Source organism: Scophthalmus maximus, chromosome 4 (genome assembly GCF_022379125.1).
Source record: "Scophthalmus maximus strain ysfricsl-2021 chromosome 4, ASM2237912v1, whole genome shotgun sequence".
Taxonomy (NCBI): domain Eukaryota; kingdom Metazoa; phylum Chordata; class Actinopteri; order Pleuronectiformes; family Scophthalmidae; genus Scophthalmus; species Scophthalmus maximus.
Window position 1 is genome coordinate 13,618,917 of NC_061518.1, and position 16,725 is coordinate 13,635,641.

At 40.1% G+C, this 16,725-nt stretch overlaps 3 protein-coding genes across 6 annotated transcripts; 2 read left to right on the top strand and 1 right to left on the bottom strand.

Annotated features, from left to right (window-relative positions):
• Nucleotides 1–412: 412 nt before the first annotated feature.
• ccpg1 (cell cycle progression 1) lies at nt 413–9,325 on the top strand. Of its 3 annotated transcripts, none has more exons than XM_035627472.2 (11): nt 413–560; nt 1,312–1,439; nt 1,797–1,891; nt 2,600–2,717; nt 3,011–3,096; nt 3,390–3,579; nt 4,666–5,004; nt 5,351–5,451; nt 6,087–6,206; nt 6,307–7,616; nt 8,402–9,325. In XM_035627472.2, exons 3-11 carry the CDS (start codon nt 1,832–1,834, stop codon nt 8,592–8,594), a joined length of 2,517 nt encoding a protein of 838 aa, XP_035483365.1. In that variant the 5' UTR covers nt 413–560; nt 1,312–1,439; nt 1,797–1,831; the 3' UTR covers nt 8,595–9,325. The 3 variants fall into 3 exon arrangements, with proteins under 3 accessions (XP_035483365.1, XP_035483367.1, XP_035483368.1); XM_035627474.2 differs by having other exon boundaries at nt 466–560; nt 1,383–1,439; XM_035627475.2 differs by lacking the exons at nt 413–560; nt 1,312–1,439; nt 1,797–1,891; ... (1 more) ...; nt 3,011–3,096; nt 3,390–3,579 and adding an exon at nt 3,696–3,789.
• On the bottom strand, nt 9,187–14,075 carry pigb (phosphatidylinositol glycan anchor biosynthesis, class B). Of its 2 annotated transcripts, XM_035627476.2 has the most exons (12): nt 13,524–14,072; nt 12,521–12,650; nt 11,893–12,010; nt 11,699–11,803; nt 11,304–11,434; nt 11,056–11,196; nt 10,919–10,970; nt 10,624–10,835; nt 10,106–10,170; nt 9,779–10,001; nt 9,495–9,672; nt 9,187–9,399 (listed from the first exon to the last, which is right to left on the bottom strand). In XM_035627476.2, the coding sequence occupies exons 1-12, from the start codon at nt 13,633–13,635 to the stop codon at nt 9,286–9,288; spliced, it is 1,581 nt and encodes a 526-aa protein (XP_035483369.1). In that variant the 5' UTR covers nt 13,636–14,072; the 3' UTR covers nt 9,187–9,285. The 2 variants fall into 2 exon arrangements, with proteins under 2 accessions (XP_035483369.1, XP_035483370.1); XM_035627477.2 differs by lacking the exon at nt 9,187–9,399 and having other exon boundaries at nt 9,559–9,698; nt 13,524–14,075.
• A 351-nt stretch (nt 14,076–14,426) lies between these two features.
• LOC118301853 (protein PIGBOS1) lies at nt 14,427–15,470 on the top strand. The gene is made up of 2 exons (XM_035627481.2): nt 14,427–14,583; nt 15,097–15,470. Exon 2 carries the CDS (start codon nt 15,142–15,144, stop codon nt 15,298–15,300), a length of 159 nt encoding a protein of 52 aa, XP_035483374.2. The 5' UTR covers nt 14,427–14,583; nt 15,097–15,141; the 3' UTR covers nt 15,301–15,470.
• Nucleotides 15,471–16,725: the final 1,255 nt, after the last annotated feature.

The window sequence follows — 16,725 nt, forward strand, 5'->3', positions numbered from 1 at the left end:
CATCGTCATACAAGTCATTGTAGGCCACACGCTGTGAAACCAGAACTACCGGTCGAGCAACATAGAAGAGGGATCTTTCTACCCATCATCAGAGGCAGACAGACGAGTTCACGGACCAAAACAATGACCGCCACGTGTTTCTTCACGGACACTTTGGACTTTTCAGAAGTAGCCACACGCCTTTAAACTCCCCCGACCAAATAGACAACACTGCACAAACACATCACAGGGTGTTATCTGCGGTCCTCTCCCCATCCTTACTTATGCCGGTGGGATGCTTTGTCACGCTTCCTTGTTTATGTATTTTTTCGCAGCAGCCACATTAGTGTTCGCCCCGCCCTCGCTGAGCGCGTTTGCTCACCGCGCTGCATTGTAGGAAATGTAGTCCAAATACTTCTAAGGCGTTGCGCTGGCGCTTTTGCCGCCTGTCCAAAGTAACCACTGTAAAAGACTACATTTCCCGGCTACGAGTCGGGTGTCGACGGTTAAACCTCGGGTCTACTGCAACAACTCTGGAGCTGGTTGCAAACAGCTGCCTCGTCGTTGGCCGCAAAACACCGGTGAGTTCAATCCTTCTGTCTTAGTTTTGAAATAAAACTTCTCGTGTTAAATGGTTGTTAAAGATGGTGGACGTTGTCGACACGATTCTAATGATACGCTACGGCGATGTTTGAGAGAGATGGCGTTAATAACCTGCCCGTTAAGATAGTTAACTAATCAGAAAATAAAAACAGTCAACCGCAGAATGGCGTTATTTAACGTTGCTAATGTCATCGACAGCTCACAGACGCTGTCACCGCTGTTGTTGAAGCAAATGTTGTTCTTGTTTACTTCGACCACGGGCCACCAGGGGGCGCTGCTACGCGTGTTTGTTTGTGTAGGCGTGTACTCAAGTTGAAAAGTAATGGAGTTGAAAGTAGGGCTGCATCAACGATTATTTTCATAATTTTCTTGATTAATCGATTCGTTTTTTGGTCCAGGAATTGGTGAAATATGTCGGTCGTGTTTCCCGAAACCACAAGACGATGTTTTGTTTTGTCCAAACACCAAAGATATTCAGTTTACTGTCACAGAGGAGCAAAGAAACCAGAAATTATTAAATATTCACATTTAAGAAGCTGAAATCACAGAATTTTGTCTTTGGCGATTAATGTAGTAGTCGATTACTTATCGATTAATCGATTAACTGCTGCAGCTCTAGGTGAATGAATTACATAACTGGACAGAGGTGGTGAATGAACCTCTATGTAGGCGTCCACAACAGTAGTGCCTCAATACTAAGATTAATTAAATGGATTTATTTTCCTTTAGGAAACCTGAAGTGACTGACTCTGCTGTATCTGTGTCCGTTTGTGGGACTACCAAACCCCACGTTGTTTCAGGACCAACCTGGGGAAGGGTGCTTCACAACCTTGGTGAACAGTTCCAGGCTGCTGGGGGTGAGTTCTGCATTTCTAAAAAAAAATTATAATAAATAGATTCAATGCCTCACATAATAAGATAATACAATCTAATATTGCCAATAAGCTACGTAGAGCTGTTCATTGATGTGCTACATCACCTGTAAGATTTTCAAATGATAAATAGCATGGTATAAACAAACATGATGGTAAAATCTCTTATGTGGCCAAATTTATATTGTCTCATGGTATATGCATCCTAATATCGCCAAGGGACAGGTTCCTCTTGACTTTCATTACTGATGGCAAAATACGAAAGGCTCATCTTATCTCGACAATAACATACTCATTCATATAATTTAATAACTTTACCTAATACCCCCTTATCTCCCCTAGATCCCTGTGTTGTTTATTGCTGACAAGAGCCCAAAATGTCAGAGACGTCGAGTGATGCAGAGTCGTCCTGTGGCTGGACCATCATTAGTAATGAGGTATAAACCCCTTTTCTTCATTCCTTATCGCGACTATTTCCATGCGATTGTTTCTGTTGTCGAATAGGTTTTGACATTTTAAAGGTTACAGCGGGGAGACAAAAAGAGACACTAAAACATACAAGTTGATCACAAGTTTTGGCAAATTATTTAACATGTTTTTTTTCTCTTCGCTGCCTGGAACAGTTTTCTCTTCTTTGCTGGAGACAGATTTCCCATGAGCATATAAGATGACCTTTGTGATTCTGAAAAGAGACAAATGTGATAGCTGGGGCTGTGATTAAATACTCAGTTTGCTGTTAGTTTGTTATTGTATATTCCCTCAGTTATTAAGTTACTAGGATTTCGCTGCTGGATGATGATATTTTTTTCTTCTTCTCATGCTTAGCAGATATTTGATCGTCACAAATTGCCTCTGAGTTTGACATTAGAGGTGTTTTTCTGTGTTTTTACATTGAAACTGCCATCATGCAGGCCATCTCATGTTTGTTCAGTCACATATTACTTCTACTTCCATCATTAACAATAAAACTGACCAGTCACAGCTACAAATCATTTCTCACTGAAAGACTCTGATTATCTTTCTGATTACTATCTATTCTTAATTATAAACATTTGCATAATAAGGTATTAGATGGTAATTTGAACTAAGAAAAACCTTTTTATTGCATCATGCCCAATTTTGAAGTTGGCTCTCTGTGTTTACAGGGTTCAGATATCGAGACGTTGGGATCAGAGGCTGCAGTGGAATATGCAGCTGCGCTGTTAGAGCGCCCCCCAGTGGAGGAGGAAGAGCTGCTGGGTACAGATGCCTCTGCATCAGCTGGTACAAGACATATAACTGATACTTTTAAGACAGTTTTAATAACACTTTGTCAGTTGTTATTATTTGCTGGTTTTCTTAGTTTCCTAAGACTCTGATGTGAGTAACCCTTGGCTCTGAACAGTGGTTTGGACATAACATGAAACAGACAGATTCATCAGTAGTTAAATGAGTTGCAGCTCTAAATTTGACTATAATTGTTCCACATTTTCACTGGATGATTTAATATTTGTGACATAATCATAGCAGCCATAACTCATCAACATTTACTATAATTGATCTTGTTGATATTCCAGCTGGGTGTGTTGAAGAGATAGGTGCAGATTCACTTGACGACACACTGAGAGAACAAACCGCAGATGAGACACCGTACGCCTCGGAGGTGAGAAAACCAAAAATAATCTGCAAAATAATCCTAAACCTCTGTATGGAGAGAATGTGTTCATGAATGTGTAATACATGATCTACAAACAAAAATTTAATATGTGAATTTGGAAAATTGTTTTACATGTGTTCAAATGACTTGGATTTGTGAGCACCCAAAATTATGCACACATTTTCTCACGTTTGTAAATCTTATTTTTCATTTGTAGATCACGTAATACACATTTGTGAATATTATGAGTCTAATGTCTCTCCACACCACTTTGTCTCCTCTTTCTGTGTGTTCTGCAGGACAGAGACGGTGCTGCGGGGAAAGAGCCCGTGACTCTGTTGTCCTACAGCGATCACTCCGACATCGTGACTCTGGGAGACCTGAAGGAGGACGAGCACGCAGATGTGGAAGAGGAGGCAGCGCCCGACAAGGAGTTTTACTTCGGCACATCCTGCAGCAGCCAGTACGCCTTCACTGCTGCAGAGACTGGTACAACACACTCACCCATCCTCATGTTTTCTTCTGGCTTCCACTCGCAGCCAATAAATAAGAATTCTTACACGTCAACACAACATATTTCTCCCTCTGCCTGTTTCCACATTGCCAAAGCAGGTGTGATGATGAGTCACTGGAAACAGAGTTTGGTGAACTTAGGCCACCATCTGAGAAGCCAGCTCACTGGAGGCCGCTCTTTTGCAGGTGGCCTGATTTGGAACTGGAGTGAATCTAATATGATGCTAAGCTTGCGCAGCAACTCACAGACCTAATGCTGAAGTTGAACACATGCTGTTCAACGACGTTTGCGTTTAAAGCATGTTCAACTACAAAAATCACAAGTAGTTTCTACACGGGTGTGCATGTGTGTGTGTGTGTGTGTCTGTGTGTGTATGCGTGTGTTTGTAGGTCTTGCTAAGTAAGAAGTGTCATTCATTTACAAAAATGATATAAGACATTATGTAATAGTGAACTCTCATTCAAGTTGTGAGAGGTTAAGGTTGCTGTTGTCATTCACTCAAAGTCAGAAAACATTTTTGTTGAATAGTTGAATATTTTTTTTAATTTTCTCTTTTTGGAGAACAAAGATAACCTGCAGCAACAAATTGTCCAGTAAATCCAGATGATTAAGAATCATTTGTGTCTTGATATTGTTCAATTGTTCAGCAATTTCCTGAATAAACTAATCATTGTAAGATTAATTTATCTGCACAAGTAGAATGACCTGTGCATTCTTTCTGAGCCGGTTCATTTTGAACGCACCACTTTTTAAAACAGGAGCACTACGAGAGGGCTAACCTCCGCCAAGGCTGAACCATCCCCACATAGATACTGTTTAACCCAAATCCCTATATAGCGATGGTGAAGAATCCTTCAAAAGATTCCTGGATCCCTCCTGAAATGTAATCACTTGTAACCATGGCTAAGACCTATTTCAGATAAATGCAAATCCATCTGTAACTTTGAGTAATCCTGCAAACAAACAGACAAACGCAACCAATCACCTAGCCTCCTTGGCGGAGGTAAACAAATATTTTTTCCCAATCATTTAATGACTTTAACCATAACATTTTTCTGTAGTCTTCCCAGTGCAACAGCCTGGAGTTTCAAACTCGAGCAGCAGTGAGGACGAGGCAGGACCGAGCCCCGGCACTGTCATGCGAAGACGACGGGTGAGGAAGAACACCACGAGCAACGTGACAGAACCTGAGGAGGAGCAGCAGGAGGAGGAGCAGGGGTCAGGTCTGAGTGAGGAGGTGGAGGAAGAGGAGGTCAAGGAAGAGAGGCAGCAGGAGGAGCAGGCTGAAGTTAGACCTGCTCCGGACGTCCGAATGAACGAGCTGGGCAGCAGCTTCCTCAACAAGTGTATCCTGCTCGCCCTCATCGTAGCCATCAGCATGGGCTTTGGTCACTTCTATGGTAAGAATTAAACTTTGTTTCTATCTGTATTTGGCTCGGAGCCTCTGTCTTTCATACATGATGTTGAGTTTGTGGCTTCCTGCTTCATTGCAGCAATAGCAATGTCGAAAAACGATTCCTTTTACTCTCCTCCTCAGTAGGTTTGTGAAGACAGAGTTTATTTGAACTTTTAACAGTTTTTTGTACCCGTCCCATTTAACTGTATTTCTGAGTTTATAGACATTGTAGACTGCAGACTGCTGGTTCATCACATGAAGACTCGCCCCAACAATTATTTTCTAATCTTTCATGTAAATAAATAAATATTATTGTGTGTAGATAATCTGTTGTGTTACAAATCTCGCAGGCACAGTCAAGATTCAAGAAAGACAGAACATTTTTGAGAGAATCAGAGTGAATGAGCTGGATGGTGTGAGGGATCTGCTTCAACAGCATGTTCCAAACCAGGTCAGTGACAACACAGGTCGCAAAACAATCATAAACTCAGAAGCAGCAAATTGTACATAACAATATAATTACAAACTCATATGGTGCAATACTTTTTGACTGTCGCTTTTTTCACACATTACATATTTTTTCATTTATTTACTTTAAAAAAAAGCCCTTTCAAACAGAAATAGATACTTTGAGTGATCAGAAATACAGAAACTGTTCACAATACTGATAATAAATCAATAATAAATCCTGCTTTTCTAATTTTTTTCATTGTTCAACTCCTTTTGTGTAATGGACAAATTATTTAGAAATGACTTTGAATATGGTAAATCAAATACTGCCACAAAGCCTTTAAATCCACCAGTTGAGTCGACACATAAAGAACTAAAGCAGACCGCTGACAATTTCAAGTGAGGTAGTATTTACTCCTTTTTTCTTTTATTTCATAGCATTACTTCAGACGTCTTTACTTTGTCTGTCAGTCTGTGTGATGAAGAACATCACTAATATTACCTGCAGCACCATTTTCACCGTCTTACTCTGATGCTGAATGATTCATATTTTGTGAACATTTTTGATCACCGTTAACAATAATGACTTTAATGGATAATAATAGAATAATAAACTTTTCCCCATTTCCCACTCAGAGGGAAGACTTTGACCTGAAAAACCTGGATGAGCAAAAAGTGATTTCACTGTTCACAGATGTGGTTGAGAAGATGAAGAGAGAGAACCAGGAGATCAACATCAAACAGGCGCACATTCAAGTAACTTGGAAGTCCATGCGCTGCTTTTGTAGCATACTGCAAATTTTACAGTCAAAGCTGAATAAAAAAAACGGAACTTTCTGTTTTCCTCCTCATCAAGGCACAGAGGAATGAGCTGGAGAAGTTGCAGAAAGCAGAGAAGAGGACGAACACGGTGGCTCGGCAGCAGAAGCTGGCAGCTGAAAACCAGCAGCTGAAAAGCTCACTAGAACGGGAAGAAAAGTCTTTGTCCACCTTACAGGAGGAGCTGAGAAACCTGCGCTCCAAGATCAGAGATCTGGAAACAAAGGGAGCTGGAGCCGACTCGCTGCAGTCAGAAAACCAGAGGCTGAAGGAGCAGCTGGAAGAGGAGAAGCAGCTGATCAGAAACTTCCATGGACAGAGGGAAAGCTTATTGGCTGATGCACAGACACTAAGAGAGAAGCTTGACAAGGAGAGGAAGGTCACAAATGAGTTGAGGAGAGAACTGAATCGTCTGAGAAGTCCCATCCCAGGAGCTGAAAAGGAGCTTGGTTCAGAGGCAGAAGAGCTACAGTCACGTCTGACGAAGCTGGAGAAGAGACTGAGCTACGAACAGCAGCGCTCCGACCTGTGGGAGAGGCTGTATGTGGAAACCAAAGAGGAAAGAGCTAAAGGAGACGCAGAGTCCAAAGTGAAAAAAACAAAAGAGGGCATGACCGGGAAAGTGAAAGAGACATTTGATGCCGTTAAAAACTCCACCAAGGAGTTTGTCCACCACCACAAAGAGCAGATTAAGAAAGCGAAGGAGGCTGTGAAGGAGAACCTGAGGAAGTTTTCAGATTCTGTCAAATCAACTTTTCGAAACTTCAAGGATTCGGCGTCAACTTTCATCAACAAGGCCAGAGGCTTTTATCATAAACGACGTGATGATAGGTATACAAAATGGAAAGAGTCATGGCAGCACCGATCCCAAAAGCCACATCAGGGCCAATCGCACAAAGATGACGACGCCTCCCGCAGCAACCACAACACTCGAAAATCAGGACAGAAAGTCCACGAAGATCGAGGTCAAAATGGCCACAAAGACAACGTGAGAGGATGCACTGGGGTTTTTGACTGCGCCTACCAGGAGTCTATGTGTCTCTTCAACAAAGCCATGGACCCGATCAGAGCGGACGAATTTCACCAGCTGCTGCAGAGCTACTTGCAGCAGGAAGTGGACCACTTCCACCACTGGAAAGAGCTGGAGACGTTCATCAACAACTTCTTCCAAAACGGCGTGTTCATCCACGACCGGATGCTGTTCACAGACTTTGTCAGCGGTGTGGGTGACTATCTGGCGGACATGCACGAGTACCACGGCCTCAACGACGATATGTTCGGAGATTTAGACGACTTTGTCTACAGGCACTTTTTCGGAGAGGCTTACACAAAAAGCTATGGCCCCAGGTAAGTCATGTTGACAGACCATAATCCTACAACTAGTCCTAAATTCTGATATAAACTGACATTCTCCGGAAATTTTCCTGCCAGCTCCCTTGTGAAATATCAGGAAAATGAGTGAGCCCATGTGAGAATACAGCGGGAGAATCTCCGGAAGATTCTCAGTGAGCAAGTAGGCGTGTTGTTGACTGTAGACAAAAAAACTGTGCTCCTCAGAGGAATTATCGTCATGTACAGGACTACTTGCTCTACCCAGACGCCACAGAATGTTCCCGAAATTTTCCTGCCATTGCAAACGAGTTGGACAGTCTCCTGCAGAGTTCATCATGTGAATGGTAAACTCCTGAAAATGTCGGGACCCAATTTCCAGGAGTTCATGTCTGAAAAAAGAACAGGAACAACTTTTTGTGTGGTTCACTATCTTGCCCAAGGACACATAGACTAGCATATAGACTAGAGGGGCCAGGGATCAAACCACCGACCTTCTGCTTAATGGACAACCCGCTCTATCTCCTGAGCTACAGCCCCCCACACCTGCTGTCAAAATGTGCTTTTCAAAATGATAATCTTATTGACTTCTCTCAGACTTCTGAAGGTATTTTCAGCATTTAAACAACTTGGAATGAATAAAATAGTAATTCATGAATTATGAATTACTATTAAACAAAAAACTTAAGAGTCCTGAAGTTATGACTGACACACTCCTGTCCGTTTTCATCCATAATCCTGCTGCAGCTTGTTACGCATATTTATGAGTTTAACACTGTTGTTGATGTGTTTGAATTCCACAGCGGGCCGCTTGAAAGACCCGTCACGGACTCAAAGGAGGAGTCTCGGTCGAAGCATCAACAGCGGAAGCAGCAGAGAACCAGATCTCGGCCACAGAGTGAACGCAAGTGGAGCAGATCAGGAAGAAACACAGACAGACACATGGCTGACGTGAAAATAGAACTGGGTCCGATGCCGTTTGATCCCAAATACTGAAAATATATCTGTATAATTACAGTTGCAATTTCTATTTTGGATTGTATTTAGATGCAAAGTCTCTTTTCTTGTAAGTTTGCACAATGTTACGTTTTTAATGCTACTGAACGTCCTTGAGCTGTTTTGTGTTTAGTGAAGTCAGCACTTTTAGGTTTGAGTGAAAGATGTGGCGTCATCTGCACTTTTGTAACGAGTGTTCAGTCAACACTTTACAAACCTAATTTTAAGGTTTTCATGCTGTAACACCACTGATTCTTATCTTCAACCATAGGGCTTTTGCTTAAAAAATATTTAGCAGAAAATGTTAATTGTGTTTTGTTAAACAAAAAAAGAAAAAAAAGAATGAACAAAAGACAACATACATTTAGGATGTTTTTTCCGTGTACATCTAAATCGTTGTTTTAATTTCAGAGTTAAAATGCCGTTTTCTAACATTCCACCGTAAGCTTGTTTTAACTGGACTTGGTAGTTTCATTTGACTGTAAACTTATTGGGGGGGAAATTAAAAATACATTTGCACCATGGAAAAATACATTCGCACCAAATTAAATTGTAAATAATAAGAACAAACACACTCGGCACATCTGACAAGTGATATTTCAAGATCGTCCGAGTTAAAATAGTTTATTTTAGTATCAAATCATTTGACATAATCAGTAAGGAAAGAGGATTTCCATTGTTAAAGTGTTTGTCAGTGCCTTTCATAAATAAAGATGCTTCCTCCAACTCTACCCTCAGGAAAGTGAGTGTGAAATATCTCTGCTGTCCTCACAAAGCGATTCCCTTCCAAAAACACGGAGATTTCCTGCAACAACATACACATGAAGGTTTATGCAGCAGTGAAGTGAAGCATTTGCAGAAGTGTCTAAATACAGAAATTCAATCTTTGGATATCTTTACCTTTTCCAAAACATCAAACAAGACCAGGTGGGTGGGCAGAGAGGATTTGTACGGAAATGAAGTCCTGAGCCAGTGAAGAGGGTCGTCGTAGAATCTCTCTGCTTCGTCAACGTAACCGTCCTCTCCGAGATCTGGAGGACACTCGAGAAACTTCATCTTCATTGGGCAGTGGACGTGGCTACAAGGAGAGAGAACCATCAGCTGCTGGATATAGAGGATCAGTCAAATTGTTAGACCTTAGAGCCTTCGTTCTGGTTATTTAATCAATACAATATTTCCTGCACCTGTAGTAGGGAGTTGAGTGGCAGGGCATGAGGAAGAGGACGTCCGGCTGCGGAGACATGGACATGCTGCTGCTGGTGTCACAGAGTGGGTGGAGGTGGCTCATGACATCCAGAGTGCCTCGCTGGTGGATCAGCCCAGTGTAGAGAGCTGGAACCAGGTTGGTCACCAACAGGACAAGCGCTGCAGCTCGACGCCACACTTTCAAATTAGCCAAAGATATCCCTGTGGTGGATATTAAACAGAAACAAAGAAAAAAAACCTCATTATTAACTCACATCTGACAGTTTCTCCAAATAAAGGTTTTGATTTTGATATCAGGAACTTACCGCAGAAGACCATACAGAAAGGCAGCACGGGATAGATGAATCTGAACTCCTTGTGAGGAAGCAAACTGAAACGAAGTGAAACGTCGTGTCAAATTTGTCTGCTGCGCATAAAACATCATGATGTTTTCATTAGTGTATAATCACCTGAAACGAAGAATAGTTTGGATTCCTTAGAATGAATCCTTCATATCTTCATAAGTTGACTATTTTTCTTCAGGTTTTACATGTTTTTGCTACGTTGGTGTGTGGAAAATGGTCGTAGTCACCAGGTCGGGAAAGTGAAGGCAATGCGTAGGTGCATAAAACCTGTATTCTCAGGAATGACCAGCAGGCGACTCGGCTGGTTGCAAAATGTCACTTTCTGTACAAGTCTTTGAGAAAATGACTCTACTTCTCACTTGATTTATAACGTCAGTTAACAAAGAATATTAAATCTTTGAAGAATAAAATATCAACAAAGATGTGGAAAATTGATCCTTAATGATAATGTAAACACAAACACTTTTCAACTCCTTTACCTGTAAACCACAATGGTCCAGACGACCGCTGCCAACAGGACTTTGTATCTTTTGTAGGCGACGGTGCATCCATGAAGAAAGAAGGGAAGATGCGGGCCGATCACGACAACAAAGCCCTGGGTGAAGTACCAGTGCCAGGGGTGAGAGCCGTAGAAATCAGCCACACTGTGAAAGATGTTAAACTTCAGGAAGTTGAACTGCACCAGGGTCCACTGGAAAACAGAGCAACCGTTATAAACAGTGTGCCTCAATGAGCAGCGGATGAGTTGGTGGTTGAAATGTTGAAATGTTTTACCTTTTCATAGAATATACAGTCAATGACCGTTGAAATCACTACAGCTGAAGCCCTGGATTGAGAAAAGAAATGATTGTTTAATTGAGAAAGGAGGAAAAAATACAGTTGAGAGTGGATATGAGATTAAAAGTACAAACCCTATGGGAATATAGTTATGAGTGATGAGTCTCAGTTTGTCATCGTCCTGCCAGAAATGGTACATCAGCAGAGGAAACCAGACGATCAGGGCCGTCGGACGAACAACGACAGCCAAGGCAACGAGGGTCAAATATTTTTTGCTGGAAGAAGAAAAGGAAAAAAGGTAAAATAAAAGGTCTGTAAATACTTAATGTTAGAGATTAGGACAAATAAAAATGAGAAATTAAAAGTTTCAACAAAAAGAGACCTGCTGTGTGTTTTGGACCCAGGCAGGGGAAAGTAGAAAAGAGCCAGACAGGTGATGGTGGTCTCCGCGCTGTTGGTCAGCGTCCGGGTGCAGCAGAACCACGAGAACCACGAGCACAGGTGGCAGAAAAACTGTAGGCGAGTAGATGACCAGAGGACTGAGACTATATCGAAATAAAATCTTAAAACCTTAAAAATAAAAGACCGAATAAAATTCTCAAAATAAAGCACAATAGGAATAATATTACAGTACATCTTATCATCATGTTTGGTTCACCTGTACTTGTTTGACTACAATAATAGACTTTCTGGAATTGCATTTTCTACAATTCAGATGATCTGAATTAGATCTGTGCTGACGCACATTGTTGGCGGTTTCTGTTTAACAGTGCTCACCGTCCATTTTGCAACATCCCGACTCTCCAGCGTTCGGATGAGGAAGAAGAATTTGACATCCGCAAATGCAGCCAGGAGAGCTTGGATTATCCTTGGAAGCCATTTCTGCAGAGCCAGTCGGACCAAGTTTAGTGAAACATCCCAAATGTGTGACATTAAGACAGTTGTCTGAATAGTGAGGTGTGTTAACTTACCAGGAGGTGGACAGAGTCCAAGTGTATCAAGTGTAATATCTTGTATACGAATGCAAAGAAGAGTGGATAGGAGAATCCTCTTATTCCCGCCTTCCACTCCCATGTCAGATACCCATAAGTACGACTGTTAAGGTTCTAACAGCACATTAATAATTACTGTATAATAACTTATCTGATGATGGTGTTCGCTTCTAAAGTCATAGGAAGCCGCTCGCTGTTGTTCGCCAACTGTTTTACAGTGTTTCTCCATTGTTTGGATTTGTAGTTAGAAATAAAGGCCCTGTTTTGAGAGTAGGTGACCAAACCCCAAAACATTGCTTGAGTTGGCAAAACATCAAAATCCCATGATTGTTGTTGTTCTTTTCAATTATTTGGTAATCTTTCCTAACATGTTGTTATCAAACCCTTATGACACGGAAATGTAATTGAGGCTTGTCATTTTAGAGTTTAACCATTAACCTCATATCATATATGATCAAATTTTTTCTGCATTGTTTGTTCCTAAGTTTCCATTTTGGCACACGTTAGCAAACATAAACAATGATACCGATATGTCTGCCTGATGATACACAGCAGCATTGTCACACTCCCAGATAATAAAGCCTTTTTTTTTTCAACCAAAGGATATTTGAAGACCATATGATGGGAAACCTCCAGGGACTGCCAGTACTCATCGGGGACAAAGCTGGTCTGGACCAGGAAGCAGTTGATCAGTCTGAATGCGACCGAAAACGCGACGACTCTGGCTCTCAGCGCGTCTGAGGGGGTTAAAGAAAAATCACTTAATTATTAGCAATGTATGCATGATTTATTTCCACCATCACAATAAATACACCAGAGGACACAAGCTGTTTGTTTGGTCACCATCATCACAATCACTGTCCACTAAAGTAAAAGTATCAAAACTATTTTTTTTTAAATTATCTATTACGTTTTATTAAGTGAAAATTCCAGAATTTTATCAAAATAATATAAGTACACAAGTAATGATTTTACAGAAAAATGATCCCGTGAGTGATATAATAATATATTATATATAATAGTGTGCATCGTTTTTCACTGTTACACTAGGTTGAAGTACAGCTAATTTGAATCACACTAAAATTGTTTATGCTTATTAAAGATCCAATAATAGTTGTGTATGTTTTTGGTGGATAATATAGATTTTTTTTAAATCACATAATTCATATTATAATTCAATTCAATTCAAATTGAGTTAAACCAATTAAAATAAACCAAAAAACACCCACAACTAACCAAATCACAAGGACCAAGCAAAGAGTAACAATGACCATAGCATCATGATGCGATTATGATAATTATAATAATCTCAGCAACCAATATCATCATAGTTTAATTCTCACTATTATAAAATAATATTAAAATTTGCATATTGTTTGATGGTGTAATTCAGGGCAGTGCATCGTAATTTGAGATAATCATACCGCTTATTTGGTGCGTCAAATCAATAAAGATCAATTCCCCAATCTAATTGTTTATTTGCAAGTTAACAGTAACTATCAGCTGTAAATAAACGTATTGTCGTAAAAGATTCACAGAAACACGTGTAGTGGAGCAGAAGTATAAAGAGAAGTAATGTTGGATTCCACGTGTCTCGATCAAAGTCTCACCGTTGTTCAGAGAACATTCATCTTCCTTCGAGTACAGCTGAGATGTTCTCTTCCTCAGTTTCACATCCTCGACCTTGTTTCCAAACTTCAGACGTGGTCGGATGTTCTCCATCAGGTCATGTTGTGTTCAGGTCCCTGTCAACAATCGGCACAATCCAATCACCTGTCGGCTTGTCGGACAAGTGAGTTCGTCATAGTTTATATCTTCTTCTTCTTCTTTTATTTGGCAGACTAGACGCATCTACGGCGTATTGCTGCCCTCCACTGTTTGTTGTTCACGTCGCTGTCAGTATAATGCAGTACTATGTAGATTTTATGACAGTTTCTTCATTTCGGTCCAGCTTTCCAGATTGATTGGAGTGCGTGGATTAAAAAGCAGCTTCTCCGGTTGCACTCAGATCCGTGAACAGTTTCCTCCTTTGACAAGAGAACTTTTTTAAGTTGACTAGTCCGGGTTTCACTGTTTACTTGTCTCCACATTCATATAAACTTCCAGAGAGCACACCGCGAAGGGGGGTTGATTCGCTTCCGTATTCTGCCCAACTTCCGGTAAAATGTTGTTTCCCGACTTCAAAGTAAAAGCTCGACACTACAAACCTCAGAAACATTTGGGCCAGATCTCTTCCAACTGTGGCAATGGAAGGTCATTGAGAGACACTTATAATAATAATAAAATTAATAATAATAATAATAATAATAATAATAATAAAGTATTCTGTTTATATCATACACTGACGCATAAAATCCTCAATGTAAAACTCATGTCTTTCACTAAAATACAGTTTTTTAATGTAGAAAAAAAGAGCAGAGTATATTACATTAGTATATATCATAGTATATAATATATACATATATCATATTAAATTAGTATATTACTGTCCATTCCAGCAGGTGGCGACCTGCAGCTTCTTCAGGTTCTGCCAGAATTCACAGAAGAAGAAGAAGCAGATCGTGTGGCCGCTGTATATAAGTGATCTTGGTGGGATTGCTTCGTGTTTCTTCATCCGTGTGCTTCTGTTTGTGTGTGTGATTACAGACGCCTCCATCAACCGACCCGTCGGTGAGTTATAAACGTCGCGGAGAATTAACGTTCAGCCAGTTCGAATGTCTTTTTTAGATTTATACAGGTTAACCGCCTGAAGATTGTCACGGTAGCAGACGTTTTGTTAAGTCCTGTCTGGAATTTTTCAAAATAAGAGCAATTGAAACTAATTTATTTTCTCAGTGGAAATCGTTTGTGATAAAATCATTTTGTTTAGTTCTGTTACAGAGGAACTAAATTAGGGCTTCAACTTGTTTTATCATCAACTAATCGGTAGATTACCCTCTCGATTAAATGATTGGTAAATCACAAATAAAATATTTAGCACTGTTCTAGCGCTGCCAGAAACACATATGTTACCCTGCATTGTATGTCGGATCCCTAACAATATCCAAGTAAAAATTTGTGATGAAATTCATGCAAATACATAAAGCCATCAACAAAGCACAGGAACTTCCAAATGATTTAAATAAAGGCACCTGGGTTATAATTGAAAATGTCTTGGATAACACCACTGTATTGTTCTTTCAGGATAATCTTTTGTGTCAAGAGGAGGATTCGTAGTCAAAAGAAGTCATGCTTCGACGAAAAATACCTTTCTCACAGATTGCCTTTGTCACACTGCTCGGAGTCGCTGGTGGTATTTATATCTACAGACCTTATTTTGATCCGGTGCTAAAGATATCAGGACAGAAAAACCAGGGAGAGCCAAAGAAAGAGAATGAAACAGACTGAAATAATTCATCACTTCACAGTGTCAGAAGCCAGGGGGACTTCATGGGACGCTGCTGGACTGTCAGAGCTGGAAGCCCAACAAGAGACAAGACCCGTATGGATGAAGTCATGCTTCTAAAGGCTGCTTTGCTTGATGGTTAATGAACAGAATAAAATAAGAGATCATTTGACTTATTATCATCTGTTTTATCATTGTACATCTGTTGTCATGGATATACAAAGCTTATAAAGGGGGGTGGTTTGAACAAGATTTACAAAAGTGTTTTTGCCTTACTCTATGACATTAATCAAATAATCAAATAAAAACCTAAATATGTTTTCACACGAAATATAAAATGCTCTAGAGCCATTCAAGTTCCGACTGGAGATGGTGGTATGAATAATTCACTTCCATGTTTGTTCCACTACCGAAACCTGGAAGTATTTCAGCAACTTGGCTCTTTTGCAGATTTTCAATGATTTAACATTTTCAGAAAAGAAAACAAGGTCTGTGATTACAATGAGACAAAACTTGACTAGCATTAATATCTCTTATTTACGAAGACATGAAAGTTTTGTTTTTGATTCACAATTTATGCCACAATCCATTATATCTAATGGTGGTAAAAAAATAATTCAGATCTACAATTGAAAGATATTGTAAACCTAATTAAAATCTGTCAAATAATTAAAGTGGAGTAAAAGGTACAATATTTCTTTCTGTGGCTAAGTAAAAGTGCGATGAAATTTAAAAACTCAAGTACTCGTAGTACGGGGGTGGGGGGGTAGTTTGAGAGGGACACTTGAGCTTCAGGATATTTTACTGAGTGACTGTTTATTCCTGAATATCCACCAGACAATAAACAGACTTTTTGATTTGAGAAATGTCACAGTTGAGGTCATGGTATTTCAAAATGCGTCAGCCAGCGAACCTCATGATGCACAAAAGTGAAATGCTCTTGTGACCGACTGGCTGGCATTAAAACAAATATCACACAGTTATCTAAATTCTACCTTTAAATCATCCTGTGACTAATGATATCTTAAAATAGACCATTTTATACTGTTTAAATGTATTTCAAGACAAATAGATCGTCCCAGTGACCCTGAGTGTGTAATCATAGTCTGTGGATTAAAATGCTTAAATGTTAATGTTTAAAAATATATATATATACTTTTTTGCTTTATTGTCTTCCTATTTTGTTACAATGTATCACAGGTTTGATCATACTGTATCTCCAAATGTCAGCTAGGGAGAAACAATGGACAGTGCCACCTGAAATGGCCCTGCCCTAATTTGCCCATTTGCCATTTACGGAAGAAGGTCTCTCTAGTTTATCATCTGAATTTTTATCTTCTTAACCCTCAGTCCTGCCTTTGAAATAACCCAAAGTAACAACTTGGTAAACTCTCCCTTTAATGGAATAACTTGGTAAAATTATAACA